Source organism: Protobothrops mucrosquamatus, unplaced genomic scaffold (assembly GCF_001527695.2).
Source record: "Protobothrops mucrosquamatus isolate PMUCROS unplaced genomic scaffold, P.Mucros_1.0 scaffold1826, whole genome shotgun sequence".
Classification (NCBI taxonomy): Eukaryota; Metazoa; Chordata; class Lepidosauria; order Squamata; family Viperidae; genus Protobothrops; species Protobothrops mucrosquamatus.
The window spans coordinates 164,877-181,587 of NW_015387960.1; the positions used below are offsets into that span (position 1 = coordinate 164,877).

The following is a 16,711-nucleotide window of genomic DNA, read 5'->3' on the forward strand; positions in this document are numbered from 1 at the left end:
AGCTATTTCTTGTATGGAGGACGCTCAGTGACAAATGCTGTTATGCACGTCTTTGCTGAGCTCCAGTCACTGATTCAATCAGATAGGATACTGTTATTTGCATTCAGAAGCAATTCCGGATGCTGATAGTTGCTGAATGCAGGAACATTCATTATGTGTAGACTACGTGTAGGGAAAGGGGAATCAAGTTGGGAGAGAAGTGCATTTTTGTAGCTTCTGTTTGCAAGCTGTGTCAAAATGAACCTCATTTACTATTGTTCTTTCTCTATGCTGTTCTTTCTTGGTTTCGTGACTGTCTGTATATGCACAAAATCTTTCCTTTGACCATTTTTCTGTACATATCATAGGTAACAGTCAGCATGAACCTCATATTATCTACTTCTGTGGTGAAAAACAAGGGAGCAAACAAGGGACATGTTTTTCCCTACTGTTTTTATTTTAAAAGGTTAGAAATATTTTGAATTGTGCTGTGCAGGTAATGTTGAATCCATTGCAACGTTTGCTCCACTGGAAGTTTCTGAGTAAGTTTTGTACATTCTCTAGCTTCATCTAAGGTGCTGATATGGATATTTCCAATTCCTCAATTCTATGATTGGTGTCGTATATTACACCAAGCCACAGATTGAATATCCTTGGATTGTTGAATAAAATGCAATGTTTAGGATCTTACAAAAGGTTGTGTCACGTTACAGCTTAATGTGCACCTCTAGAGAGGTCACTGTCATGTTCTTTCTTTGGCCCTCAGAGATGCTGATGGAGGAGGAGGAGGAGTGTTTTTCCATTATATAGCATAGTTTTAAACTATCAATAGGCCTGCAATTCCTGTGAAGCATGAAGGTATTTTCATAATTATACAAATCACTAGATTATATACATGGGCTCTGTAGTTCAAGGATCAAATTGTTTTCTTCTTCCAAAGACTCCAACTTATCGTGTGTGTATTCATTCATATTTATGGTTTATCAACCAATTATAGCACTTATTTTTACTGTGCTGCATTGTAATCAAATGTAGGCTAAATATGTGAACTCTCTATGGCATATAAAGTGGTAAAATAAATTCAGGATTTCTACATTTTACTAAACCATAACATAGTGAATTAAATTAAGTTGGTACATGACAAATTGATAAAATGAAGTCACTGTTTCCTTCAGAAAATTATTGAACATGGCACTGATGAGATACTCACCACCTCATCCCTCTTCTTTCTTTGAGGTTTCTTTGTCCCTATATCAGAGTAACTGCGGAAAAGTATAACACATCACATTTTCATTAATTTGTCAATCAACTTGTAAATAGGATCCAAAAAAGAAATCTGGTCCAATAGAGCAATCTTGCCTTATGTAGAAGCTCAATGTACTCAGATTCTCTTCAATCAAATGCCAGAACTAAGTTATGCCGCTACTAGAGAAAAAATGTATGTAGTAATAAACACTAGAAGAACAGGAATAATAGGGAGATACATAGGTCTGACTCAGATTATAAATCTTAATAGATATCATTATCTAATCCTAACCCTAAATCTATATCAGTTTCTGACTCACCGACTACAGTATGCACAGATTTTGCTATTTACTAGTCCACTAAAATCCACGCACCATACTACTAGAGTTCTCACCATAGATATTTCATAGAAAATAACTCTGCAACAACAACAACAAAAGCTAAAGTAACAATACATTAATAAACAATTTGGGCTGAAGTGTTGGTTTACTTCAAATGTCATTATTTACAAATGTTAGTTCAAGAAAAATAATTTCACTGCTCATATCTTTCCATACAATTGAGAAATTTATAAGCCATAGAATTTCAATATAATTTATCCCCCAAAGGATGAACAATATAAGCATGAGAAATGGATTTGATCTAAAGGCTAAAGAGATGATTAATTCCCATTTATGTCTATTTTACAGGATCAGTTTTTATTATTAATCATTCTTTGTATACATTTGTAACAAAGCTTTTTACTTTTGGTGACCCTCTGTGGAGGAGATAGAAGGTACACAGAGAGACAAACAACTCAAGAATTGAAGTCCCAACAGAAGCTCAGAAATAAACTCTCAGATAAATAGTTTGTATGACTTGAAGGGAGTTAGTTGACTATGAGAAATTAGTTTTTGTACAATTGAGCTATTTTTTTTATTAAATCCAACTTCCTTAAGGATACTTGTCAAGAGACCCTTTGTTATTCTTAGGACACATAAAACCTTCAACTCGCTTTTCAAGTTAAACATGTCGTGGGAATTGGACCACTATATATTTTTGTGGCTCTGTTTAGAGCTCTATTTAACAGTATAGAGCAATAGAGATTGATCACTTTTTCCTTCCTTCCTTCCTTCCTTCCTTCTTTCCTTCCTTCTATCCATCCATCCATCCATCCATATTATTCATATCATACTGCATAATTCTAATCATCAGATCCCAAAATTAACATTTCTTTTCTTTCAATTTCTCACAAAAATCCCAAAAGTGGTTTCCAAGTAGAATTAAGCCAGTGTTTTCTTTAGTCAAAGCTGTCAATTTCACCATCTCCATCAGTTCCATCAGCTTCACCATCCATTCTTCCCTTATAGGTATTTGTAAGTCTTTCCACCTTTGTGCATGTAAAAGTCTCACTGCTGTTATCATATATAAAAGCAAAGTTCCATAAGACAATTTCCATTTGCATGTCAATTAAATCCAAAAGAAAAATTTCTGTTTTCAATTGTACATTAATTTTTGAAATCTTCTGCATCAGAATATATGCTTGATCCCAATATTTCCTAACTTTCTTGTATGTCCACCAAAGATGAAAAATGTACCCTCAGTTTGATGCCCATTTTATCATACAGATTTTAATTTGTTCATCCTATTTCCTTTTCAATAAAAGTGTACACAGAAATAATATGATCATTTGTACACAACTACACATCAAATTTAGTCTTACCATATTCAAATTCATAATTCTTATCAAGCTTAAATCTTCTCATTAACTGAGCATAGGGAAACCAATGGCATGTAAAACCTTCCAACTCATCAGATCAACATAAGTTAACCAAATTTGTTTAAATATCATTTCCCTTCTCAAAAAATCTCCTTGGAGTGACAATGGATTTTAGGAGACAATTTTGCTTTATATCTATTCCAAATTCTCAATATGGCATATCTAATAAAATGATTTTTAAAATCTATATTCACCTTAACTTTATTGTACCACAAATAGCTGTATCAACCAAATCTTAAATTATGTCCTTCCAATTCCAATAACGGCCTATTTCCTAGAGACACCCACTCTTTCATCCATACTAAAAAAAAAAAAAAACAAGCTGCAAAATACAGTTTCAAATCTGATAGTCCTAACCCTCTTCTTTCCTTAGTATCTTGCAGCACTTGGTATTTAATTCTTGTTTTCTTGCCTTGCAAAATAAATTTGGAAATATCTTTTTGCCATTGCTTAAATGCTACATCAGTCAAGGTAGTCTGGAATAAAAATAACACTCTAGGTAAAATATTTATCTTAATCACAGTTCCCAACTGCAAATTTTTTCTATCTCAACATATCCTTTTTAACTTCATTCCATACTTTGACATAGTTAATTTTGACAACATACAATTCATATTAGTCAAGACAATATCTAACCATTTTCTCAATTTTAAAACCAGGTATTTTTCATCAGATCATCTTGATCTTGTGAAGTCATATTTTTACCAAGACCTTGTTTTTTGTTAATTAAGCTTTAAAATGCTAATGCCAAAATCTTACAATTTTTTTTAAATCAAAAATTCACTGCAGCGGTCATAAATATGAACCAGTTGCCAAGGGTCTGAATTTTGATCACATGATCCTGGGGATACTGATAAGGTTGTGACTGTGAAAAACAGTCATAAGTCATTCTTCAGTGCTGTTGTAACTTTGAACGGTCAATAACGTGTGAGTCTCAATGATTCTAATGAGTCTTAATTATGAATAATTTTGCATATAGACAAAAGACTTTGAGAACAAGTTTAGAATACTGTGTAGAAGATATCAGAAGTCATTTCCAGTTTTTGAATAGTAATAACTTTTTTTAAAAAGTGAACAATGAAATATTATCATAAAAATGAATCTTAGTTCTTTCAATACAATGTAGGCAGTTGTTAAATTGATGGATTCCTGGTAAGCAAGTGATTTTACCAGCTGGCCACTAGTTTACAGGCAATCCAATCACTACAACTCCCCCTAAAATTAGCTATTATTTAAGCCAAATCAGAGTTTTTAATCACTCTCCACTGTTTTAAGAACAAACAGAAAGTAAGTGACCCAAGGTAGAGATCCACTTATTGGCCTATACTGTAGTGCCTCTGTTCTTAATTTCCTTGCTCCAGAAAAAAGCATGTAAAAGTTCTCTACTCATTGGCTATATTCACAAAACACATTGCTTGGTTAGCGAATTTCCCCTTTTTCTCCGAACTAATCAATAGCTTGGGATCACACAACAATCAATGGCAAAAACTCTGGCCAAAGATAAAATTGAAGGGTCCTTGTTGCTCTTTGGCAAGGGGAAGAGAGCAGACTGAATTTCATAATAATTAGATAAATCCAAGGCAGAGAAAGGAATAAGGAATATCAAATTAGCAAATTGAGTTGTGTTGGTGCAGGACAATTATATACTTCCAAAGATGGACCGCCTATGAAAACACAGTGCAAAAAGCAAAATATAAAGAAGTTAATATTTCTTACATAGGTATTCTAGATTATCTAACAATGTGAGACATTTTCTATTTTGTGGGATTTTAAAACCATTATTTGCTGCATTTCATCCCTAGTATATATCAGGCAAGCTATAAATCCACTGATTTACTATCAGTTTCTAATGCAGATTATGAATACTGCAAAGGCAAACGCATTCACCTAGCACAAGGGTGCAGGGGGGGAAAAAACTTTGCAACAAGGACTTTTGAATTTTCCACCGGCATCTTTTTTTTTCCCCTTTGGCAGTACTGGATAAAGGTTTAAAATTAGCACCGTGCAGATTTTCTTTTGAAATTTGTACTAGCTGGATTGTTATCTAGTAAAACTGAAGGAGAGGAGGAAGGAGAGAAAAAGCAACTTTGCACCTTGGGATAACCTGAGCAAAACACGTAAGATCCAAAAGGACTGCAACGGTCCGGTCTTCATACTTACTTTAGCTTCCTAAACTTCTCCCTGCCAGCAACCACATATCTACCTCCCTGCTGCAAATCCGGTAGGTCTGTAATAATATGCCCTTGACTGGGTGTATAGAGCTTCCGCACCCCAAAGGGTGTTGGCACACCTTCATTCAGCTGGATCATGAAGGCTTCAAAGGTGGGCACGTATCGAGAGTTGATTATAAATTTCCTCCCCAAGTAGAACGGATCCCCGTTACGGTAGACCCAGATTGTCCGGGCAGGAGTGGAATCTGTTAAGCTGTACATGGGCCGAGGCTGAGCTGTCCCAACCATACTGAATCTACTACTTTAGACAGAGGGTTGGGGAAGATAAAAAATACCACGGGACATCTAAAGGAAAACAGCTATACGAGACGCCTATCTACCCCCAAAGCGAAGTAAGGGGGGGCAAAAAAGAGCTTCAGAGACTGCCTAAGCCCCTCGTTTAAAACGATCCTGCTTCAGCAACCTCCTACCTCATAGTGTCATCAACACTGATTTTTCCCCCCCACCCCCAAGCCCTCCCCTCCCCGACAAGTTCTCCGAGGGGCAGCTTTGTCTCCCCCCCCCCCTCCTTAACCTCAACCCACCGGGCTGGACGTCACGCCAAGGGGGAGGATTGTGACTCACAGATTACACCAAGTATCCTTGCAAGGGAGAAGGTGGTGCGGTTGCCTCGAAACCTTGTTAGGCGGGGCGGGGGGGGGGGCGGGACGAGAACGAGCCTTTTCCAGCACTGAGCTTTTGCTCCGGCTGCATCGAGGAGCTGGAGAGGGGTCTGCAGATCGGCCAGACGGCTGAGGTCCAGGGTCTGCCGTCGCCTTTCGCCCGCGGGAGTCTCCAAGAAAGATTTTTTGAAACGGCGCTGAGTTGGCAATGGTTGGTTCTTCGCTGTTCAGGCAACGCTCAGGCACAGCCTTGGAAAAGAGAAACTTGGCCCTCAGTCCAGGATGGAAGACGAGGGAATTGAAGGATTTGCAGCAAAGGGAGAATGACGACTATTCGGTCAGGAAGGGTTCCCTTATAGTACAGCGTGTCACCCTTGCAAGGCAAGCTTAGATTACGGGGGACTGTTTAGGAAAAAAGAGAAACTCCCAATAGAAGAACTGAAGAAACTGTTTTACTTGTAATAATGATTAAAATGACCCAAACAGGTAGGAGATAAAAATATGCAAGTAACAATTAGTAGCTGGCGGAAAAAGCGGGGGAGGAGATAGGGGGGAGGGCTGCCAGAATTCCCTTTTTATTATTTTGCAAAGATTTTGTTTTGCTTTTTTAATTTTTTTTTAAAAAAATTATGTACACGTATATGTATCTTGCTTTTTTGTTTTCATGCCTTAGCAGACAAGAAATAGATGTTTAAAGCAACAAAAATTTCAACAGATCCTTAGATCATCCTTTTCAATTCCCCTACTACGCAATCTAGAAAACTTAGTTTACATGATGCAGTTTTAGTGTGCGGCCATCTATGAATTATTTTGTTAATCAGCTACTGTAAATGATGACTTACTAAAATAGATTTAAAGCAAATCCTATTTCTCAGAAAACTTCAAAGAGAATATTTCAGTTCATCTCCAAAATTCTCTTCCTGAATATTTTTTAAAAAAATCTCTTGTGCTTCAATTTAGAATTGATGCTGCTAAATATTATTTGGCTTCCTCATAATATGAATTGCCTTAACTAAACGGCATCAAAGTACTTTTAAATATTTGGTATGTGTAAGCCCTCATCAAGCTTTGGTTTACATTGTGTGGTTTACCATGTTTTTATTTGTTATAATTATGTGAAAATGAAAACCATTTGCTCTACAGAAAACCAAGGGAATAAAGTAATGGTACAATATTTGGAAGTGCTTGATTTAAAAACAGGACTTTAGAAAGGACAATCATTTTAACTTCAGGTATTTTTCCAGGCAGTGTTAATTGAATATTTATTTATTTGTAGCCTGTCTTTATTATTTTTGTAAATAGCTCAAGGTGGTGAAAATACTTAATACTAAATGAAGATTTCTCCTATTTTCCCACAATTACCCTGTGAGGTGGATTGGGGTTGAGAGAGTGCTTGGTCCAAAGCCACCCAGTTGGCTTTCATACCATTCCTAAAGCAGGATTAGAACTCTGAGGCTGAGGAAATGAGCCTGTAAAAAGCAGCTACCAGCTGGTACCTCTCTGCCCTCATTCTCCCTGCACCAGTTTCCTTCCTATAGTCACTGTGCAAAGGAAGCAGCATAGATGCTTCTTAAAGTAATGGAGGAGGAGGAGGAGGAGGAGGAGGAGTGATAGCGTTCTCTGGTTTTTCCTGTACAAAAACCAGGAGAAAATTCAGGAGGTGTGAGATGAAGAGGCGTTCCTTTCTGTGTAAAACTGCCTGTTTTGTAGATCCTGGAAAAACAAAGTGCTGCTAGTTAATTAGCCCATCTTCCCCAAACTCACAGGAGCTTCATAACATCCTGGGAATGCACTGACAGATTTCAAGTCAGCCCTGGAATTTGCATGAGTTCAGGGCAGCCCAACAAATTAATACAAGGACAGGGGGGGCTTCAAACATACTTAATTTATAAGGAAGCTCTTGATAGAGAGATCCTTCAACAACATTAAAGCAGAATCCCATTTACCTTCTTAGAAAAGTAGCTGAACAGCATCAATGCCAAATACATTGTTAAGGTGAACAAGTTCTCCTCTAAAAATGGAACAGAGATTAAGCGTTTTGGTTTTTTGGTATACTCATTTCATCCATCCTTCCTGTGATTTGCCTATAGGATATACATAGGATCTTATACTTAGCAAAGTATGATGTACATCAATTGTATTACAGTATATAAAATTATTATTCAAAGTCAAAATGTAATCTCTTTTGGAAAGAAAGGTTCTCCATATTTTCTTCTTTTTCTTCTGTTACATTGCAAAATTAAGCCACATAGAGGTAGTCCTCGACTTACGACAATTGAGCCCAAAATGTATGTTGCTAAGTGAGACTTTGTTAAGTGAGTTTTGCCTAATCTTCTCACAGTTGTTAATTGCAGTTAAGTTAGTAACCTGGTTGTTAAGTGAATCTAGCTTCCCCATTGACTTTGCTTGTCAGAAGGTTGCAAAAGGTGATCACATGACACCAGGATACGGCAACCATCATAAATATGAGTCGGTTGCCAAGCATCCAAATTTTGATCACATGACCATGGGGATGCTGCAATGGTTGCAAGTGTGAAAAATGGTTATAAGTCACTTTTTTCAGTGCTGTTGTAACTTTGAACAGTCACTAAACGAACTGTTGAAAGTCGAGAACTACCTGTACTTCAGGGAAAGATCCATTGGCATCCCTGTGATTTGTCTGTAGGATATACATCGGATTTTTACACTTAGCAAAGTATGATGTACATCAATTGTATTACAGTATATAAAATCATTATTCAAAGTCATTTATTGGTCTTATAGAAGACTCACTCCAGGTGGCAGACTTGTGCTGTTTTTTCCTCAGACTTCCAAATGTTCTTTTTTTGTGCAGGAGATAATTGTTGGGATGAAATCATTCTTGGGGTGGCACACGTGAAATTAAACAAAATAATAAATCCAGATCTAGAAAAAAAAGTACTTGAATATGCACATTTATGGTATATTGAATGTGGTGGTAAGCAATCCACTCCATCCTAGAAGGTTAAATAATCACTATTCCGTTATATAGTATATCAATTACCTATTATCTACCGATTTGCTATAGTTAATGATATGGCCTTAGGTTTTGCATTCCTGAGCTCATCTAACACTTCTTGGGATAGTCTGTATTTTTTTTCTATAAAAACAAATAGTTATCAATCTTATAGCTTTATATTTCAGTATTTATTACTTTCCTGAACATTGTATGCATTGGCTGAGGAATTGCTCATTGGACATTGTTTCGTTTTATAGCCTCCAGAAAGGACCGATCTAGAAACATCTGCCTGTGAAGCTTGTTCTTGGCATAACAATATCAGGATCACCCATCATGGGAAATCTGGTCTGGAGGCAGAATTGTTGATAGGGTGGGAAAGTTGGATTCATCACTCATTCAGTTCCTTCTTTCCTCCCAGTGTTTCCCCTCGGGAGGTTAATGTACATATTATATAGCAGTGGTGGCGAACCTATGGCACGGGTGCCAGAGGCGGCACTCAGAGCCCTCTCTGTGGGCACGCGCACCGTCGCCCCAGTCCTAGGCCTTCAGCTGGGTTTTATAAAACTTTTTCGCTTTAGGCCTCCGCCGCTGTGTACAAAAAAAAAAAAGGGTTCAATCAATCAGTCAATTTCAACTTCTCGCGGGGAAAAAAAAGATCTCGCAAAGTTGGAATTGATTGATTGAATTTTTTAGTCCCACCCAGTCTGGCGTTACCACCGCAGCCACGCCCACCCAATGGGCCACGCCCAACCAATGGGCCACACCCACCCGGCACCCGACGATGCATAAGTGGGTTTTGGGTTGCAGTTTGGGCACTCGGTCTCTAAAAGGTTCGCCATCACTGTTATATAGCATGGATATACGCATCTGCATATGTAATCTGGCTCCTAATCTCACAACAGATGTAGCCCATGGAGTCAAAAGGTCGTGTCTTAGATGAATCAGGATACAGTAATACATATACAATGTCAAGGCCCAGGGAGCTGAACTAGGCAAGTGGTTTTCATGGTCACAATATATGCAGTGCTCATATACATATACATACATACATACATACATACATACATATGTGCATATGGCTTCTATCAGTTAATGATAAAATTGAAGAATTTGTGCTTTGCTTCATTGCCACTTCTGCACTATTACAATTCAAAATTACATTTTACATACAGTGATAAATTATCATTCAGCCTGCAAGTCCACAAAACCTGGTGTTTCGGCAACTATAATTTTTAATATCAGATCAGTAGAGGTAAAGGTTTCCCATTTCCAGTTGAGTCCAACTCTAGGAGGCGATGCTCATCTCTGTTTCTTAGCCAAGGAACCCAGCACTGTCCGAAGACATTTCCCATGGTCATGTGGCCAGTATGACTATACGCAGAGGTGCATGGAGCGCTATTACCTTTCCATCAAAATAGTACCTATTCATCTACTCGCATTTGCATGCTTTCAAACTGCTAGCTGACCAGGAGCTAGCACAAGCAATGGGAGCTCATCCCGTTGTGTAGCACCTGGGTCTCGAACCTAAGCTGTTCAGAGTCTTTAACCACTGAGCCATCACATCCCCCTGACCAGGTCAGTACAAAGTATTAAAACCTGTTGGGAGTCTTATTAACACTACTGAGTTTAATTTAAATTAAATCAAAATTTAATTTTTGTTCTGATCTTATTTGGTTTTGGGCTGGTTGCACATAGAATAGAGTGTATGCCCTCTGTGAAGAGAATTGGCCACCATGCATGAAAATTCAAGAGCTGATTCCTTTCAATTCTTTTTAATTACAATTTCTAAATTAGGGATGGACCAGTCCTTTTCTAGGTCACCTGTGAAGGAGTCAAACAACAGTTAAAAAGAACAAGATGGCTGCAGCTAACATGTCTTGCAGAACATGGGACCAGACGGAAGGGATAGACCCACAGTATACTGTCTGACCAATTGGAGCCAAGCAGTAATTGTCCCCAACCATGTTGCCACATGCCTTTTCCTCCAATTGCCATAAATTGTCTGAACAGGAGGTCTTGAGCTGGGGTAAGAGGAGGAAAAAAACCTTCCAACACCTAAAATCATTTTCAGGCTTTCAGCTGTACAATGGTCATTGCATTTCTATTTGGATGGGAATCTCCATCCAAATAGAATACTAGGAATACTAGGGCTTTGGACTGAGTTAGGGAGTCAAAAAACATTTGAAAGAAAACATTTGTCAGTCGCTGACATATGTTGTCATAAACCTAATGGAACCATGCATCCATCTGATCACCAGAGGGCCTGGTTTATATGTATATCCACCTGATTCTTTTGTGAGTGGAATTTGATCAAGCACCAAAACACATTAATTAAATTGCCATCCTTCTAATAGATAAAACTCCAAAAGCAAGTGCATTTTGAAATTTAATTAGTAGGCTTGATAGATGTTTCAACCAATTAATACATTAAAGATTAATGCACTTGCCTCTAGCTTTCATGTTCTTTACACAATTTTACCACCTGACTTGCTGAAGGTCATATAGGAAGCCAATAGACTATAATTCCACTCTAAACATTTTAGAAGTATTGGCAGAAATTATTTTTTTTAAAAAGTGCCTAAGACAAATCATTATGCCTTGAAAGAGCTACATAAGTCATACATCCAGAAAAAAACTATCCACAGATCAGAATCTCTATTAAGAATGCCTTCCTGATATCCCTAAAGACTTTTGCTCTTCTCTTTCTGCACATCTGCAGATCAGCCTCTTCTGCTTCTGTTTTAGCACAGTGGTATACCAATCCATATCTTTAAAAAAAAATCTTCAAATATGGTAGTGCCAAAATAACAAGTGTAAAATCTCAACTCTAACTTCAGAAATGCCCTGCCTAAGGCACTCCAACAGCAGTCTATGTATTTCATATGTTTTAGCCTCCAGCTCCCTAATTATCATTGTTGCTCTTCTCTGCACTGTTTCTACAGTTTCAACATCTTTTCACATAATGATGGTGACCAAAACTGGATGCAGTATGCCAAGTGTGGTCTTACCAAGGCAATATAAAGTAGTATTAATACTTCACATGATCTTGATTCTATCCCTCTCTTAATGCACCTAGGACTTCATTGGCTTTTTTGGTGGTTGCAGTACTCTGCTGGCTCACAGATAGCTCCCTCTCGCAGTTACTGCCATTGAGCCTGGCACCACTTATTCTGTACTTGTACATTTGGTTTTTCTTGCCTAAGTGTAAAACCTTACTTTTCTCACCACTGAATTTCATTTTTTAGACAGGGCTCAGTGAGCCTATCTTCTGGGATGTAAGTATTCCTCTCTTCTGTACTTACACACCAGAGATGGTAATAGTCAGCAGTTACCCAATCAGCATTCCCATGAAGTGGCAAAAAGTTCCTTGACACACATTTCAAAGCTTTTTACACACTACTGCTTGCAATAAAGCAAACCCAAAATTCTTGGTTTCCACACCCAAAGGCACTAGAAGGCAGTGTGGTAACATAAATGATTATATTGCACATTGCACGCACTGATTTCCATATTCAGGGCAGATTCAACCTGGAGAGGTATTAGTGGCAGATCCTTCACATAGCTGAGAAAAATAGTGCAATCTGAAGTGAGGAGAATTGTACACAAGGGGATCTAATGCTGATCTGCCAGAGAACTATAGTTAGCTGCCAATTCCTGGTAGCTGTGTTAGAACACCTTTCAGAGATACTAGAATCAGCTGACCACCTATTGAAAAACTGTTAGGTTATGCTGCTTCTTCTCCAGGCTCGGAATCATTCTGATTTAGACAATGGAAAAGTCCATTTCTTTCAAACCAAACTTTATTATCTTAACCACTATTTCTCCAATGCTGAGAATCAGTTGATTTGTGGGTTAAAATCTTCCATTTTCCCTACCACTCAGACCAAATATCTGATTCTCGTGCTTGGGGAAAGTGTCTGTGAAGAGAGAGAATTTGGTTTTCACTTGTGAAGATTCCCCAGGACATCTGAGTCCTAGAAATTTTGACCTGGCACCTTTGAAAGCAGTGGCTCTCCTCTCTTAAACGTATCAGCTGTCTGGGAACGGTGTCTCATCAATCTGATAAAAGCAGCAGCATCCCCTTCTGATGATTTGTCTCATGTTCAAAACAATCAGAATTCAATATTATAGTGCAAACTATCTTCAGACAGCTGGATTATAGAACTGCACCCAGAGAAAAATATATGTGAGAGTAATGCAGGTTCCCAAGTGGACCTGGACTGTAAAAGAACCTTTTCTTGCACTTTGGAACTTCTCAGCCCTTTGACTGCCCACCATTGTAGACTTAAAAGTGGTGCAGTGTTTTGTGGTCATAGTCTGGACTATGCTTTTTTTCTGCAACAGTATTGGAATTCTTGTAATTCATGGGCTTTCAGGTTTGCATAGATTTCCTTCTGCATCCCTGTGGATCCAAAACGATAATTAGAAAATTAGAACAATTCACAAGTTCTTATCCTAGCGTTGCATTTAAAGATTGGATTTGCTGCCAAACTGTAATGTTTAATATGAACAAAAAGGAAATTGTTACATGGAAAGTATAATATACATATGGAAATAGGACCATCTGTCATAGAAGAAAAAGTCAAACTTTTTGATACTAAATAAATTAACAGGTAAATTCTCTTAAAAATGTATTACTGGTACACTATCAGATTTTACCTTTTTCAGAAAGATAAATGGGAGCAAAAGAAAAACTCAACAAAATAAGATAAAACTTTTTATTCTCTTGTGCATAAAATTATTAATTATTTTAATAATTATTTTGAAAGCAAACATACAAGAAATAAAATTGTTGTGTGCTCATGTGCTAGTTGCTAACAAGTTTTTCAGAAACATGTTCAGTCTTAGAATCATAGATTGTAAGGATTTGAAAGTTTCTTAATTATCATCTAGTGGAATCTCTTGCTGGTTTGTGTATATTATGCTAAGTAAGTGAATATTATATTTTAGTCATTTAAATTTTGATTTTTTTGAGATCAGTATCCCATTTTTTTTTAAAAAAAAATGTTTTGGTCCTTTATACCTTTCCTCCTCTATATATGAAATCAAGATGGCGTACATGGGTGGGCCGTAAAGCATTTCAGACTTAGTTCCAAAAAAGTAGCTTGGAGCACATTGAAGTGCCAATTGAGCATTTTGTCTGCAATTCTTTAAAAAAATTAATCTTTTTTTGGACTTTGTCTTCTGCAATTGTCATATGATCCAGGGAAAAATATAACTCCTTTAATTATGTTCACATCCCCAGAAGCACCTTTTGGGAAGTGAATTTGAAGCACTAAAGAGCACTGGTACATAGAACTTCAATTTTCACAATCATTTTGTGAGATAAGTTGAGAACTAAAGATCCACCCATTCACCAAATCTGCTTTTGTCATCCCCCAAGTCCTTATTTAACATCTTTACTACTAGCTATAAACAACACACTGAAACAGTCTGTGAGGGCTCATTGGTATAGTGGAGTGGAAGGCAAGGAAGACTCATGCTAACTGAAAATGTTTTGTTCACCTAATGAACCCTGCAGCTGATTCAATGACTTATTTAGAAATGCCATAACAATGTAGATTATGTATAACAATGTAGCTCAATGTAGGTAAGTTTAATATAGCATAATAAAGTAAACCTATAATCAATCATAGCAAATATTCAAATTGAACATCTTTATTAATTATATTTATTAAATAAACATACGCAGTTGGTTATCCATACATAGGTCTAAAAAATTATGAACTGACTTGTTCCTTTGTGCTGCTGTGAAACTATAAGCCACTGATACTGTTTGTGGTAAGGAAGCTGTAGGGTTCTAGATTCCCCCAAAGTCAAGTAGAGACAGTTAATCAGTTTTAAGTTTTGTTTGCATGCTGGAGTTAATTTTGTAGCTCATTCATATTAATAAACATATCCCAGTTTACTTCCAATACTAGCAACCTTGAGAAGCCAATTAAATTAATATCCAGTTCTTACAGCTGGGATTTGTCTCAGACTTCATATGGATTTATTTGTCCTGATGAAACAAAAACATGCTAAATTTAATTTTAATTTCAGTCTCTTCATATGCACCTCCTCAGTTGTAATCCAGGTAGAAGCATGTTGCTTTCAATTGAATGTTCTTCTGTCATGGGATTAAGAACTCAGTCATCCTAATTACAGATACAGAACTTCACAAAGAGTTAATTTGCAGTTGTAACTAATCTTAGTCTTAGGTAGAGTAATGGTTAACATTAGGTAAATTAATTCAGGATTTAGTACCAGGATGGGTGATACTCAGCTTCTCCTTGCTTACAATGGCAAGAATAAAGCAAAACCATTTAAAAATTTCATATTATCAGACCTTGGATGCAAAAATTACAACAACTATTGTAGTGCATAATAACTTATAGATTTAAAAAAAACATTAAATCCTTGCTGCCATCTGCTGCTCATCCAGACTTTGCAGCCCAAGCCTGATCATCATAAAACTGCATGGATAAAGATCTGCTTAAATTCATTTCTTTAACCTCAACCATACATACATAGACATAAGCATGCCAGCTACCCTAAACCTATGAAAATAGTTTTATACTTTCTATAATCTTTTAATTTCCTATTGTCAAGTTATAAAATATTAAATGCTACTTGGACTGTTCCCTTAAATTAATTCAGTCCAGGAAATCTATAGCTGCAAATATTTTAACTATTAAATATTTAACATATGAGGAACTAGTGTGCTTTCAGAAATTACTATTCTCCTGAAGATATATTTATGAAACCACATCAACATGACTTCTTGTTTAAAGAATAAGTGTTTTGTGTAAAAAAGGAAATCACAGACATATTATTTAAAATATCCTAAAAAGAGTTGTATATCTTTTATTCATCTCAAAAGTGAAGAAATTGAGGTTTTTGACTCAAGAGTTTATAGGTTTCTGGACAGAACAAAGTTTAAAGCCCAGTAATTTCAAACAGCTAAGCACTGCCTAAATGTGGGCTGTATTTATTTCAGGAATGCAAATTGTGTCATCTCTGTTCTTTTCTTCTAAAGGGTAAACATTGATATTTGAAATACCTAGATTATATTTACAGCTGTACAATACTAACATCATGTATTTCTAAACATATTCTAATCCATCACTTTTGGAGTAATTAGGATTAAGGTCAGTTTACAAATTAACATCTTTTGTTGCTTTTCCTGATATTTACATTTTACTACCATTGTTCAATAACTTCTCAACACTACTCTTAAAAATATTTCATGTTCCTATGTGCCAACTTTTATCCAGATCACAGTCTATCCACAGCAGCGGTAATCAAAGTCCTATTAAAAAAAGATAAGAGTCTTCATTTCAAAAATTAGTGGATTTCTGTTTACTACGTGGTTAGATACTTCTTTGTGTATTGTACAGGAATGAGCCTACCTAGTCAGCCACATATCTTCAGCTATGCAAGAGATGTTTCGCACTTTTACCTGTTGCATGGACAGCTAAACAATGCGATTCCCTGCATTGTATATACTGACATGCACACACAAATATATATATATATTGAAGCAAAAGCATTGAACATATTATGGGTTCATGTTGTCTGCAGGTGAAATGATAAAAGAGGAGTTACTTATAAGTCATCCTGAAAAAAATGATTTTTCTAAGATCAAAATACCAAAAATGGTTTAATTAATAAAAAAAACCCAAGCTCTAATGCCAAATAAGAGTGAAGTAAACACATGAGAAATATTACTTCCCTTCTCCATAGTGGGTAACTATAAATAGCCATATCTAATAAATAAGGTTTATTTCCTACATTACTTTTCTCTTACCTGTACCCCACTATACTCACAAGTATAGAGGGAAAGGTCCATACTCAAGACCTGCACAAAAGAAAGAGAAATTTTACAAAACTTTTTAATTGTGTGTGTGTTGATGGTGGGATTGCTTGAAAAAAATTG

The 16,711-nt window shown here is 36.6% G+C and overlaps 1 protein-coding gene across 1 annotated transcript in view; it reads right to left on the reverse strand.

The window, feature by feature from the left end:
- Nucleotides 1–5,442, reverse strand: part of DCDC2C (doublecortin domain containing 2C) — a 38,451-nt gene extending 33,009 nt beyond the window's left edge. The window contains exons 1-2 of the mRNA XM_015823290.1: nt 5,144–5,442; nt 1,190–1,241 (exon numbers count right to left, since the gene is read on the reverse strand). Of these exons, the coding sequence (XP_015678776.1) occupies nt 1,190–1,241; nt 5,144–5,442 (351 nt within the window). The remainder of the gene's footprint in view (nt 1–1,189; nt 1,242–5,143) is intronic.
- Between the last annotated feature and the right edge of the window lie 11,269 nt (nt 5,443–16,711).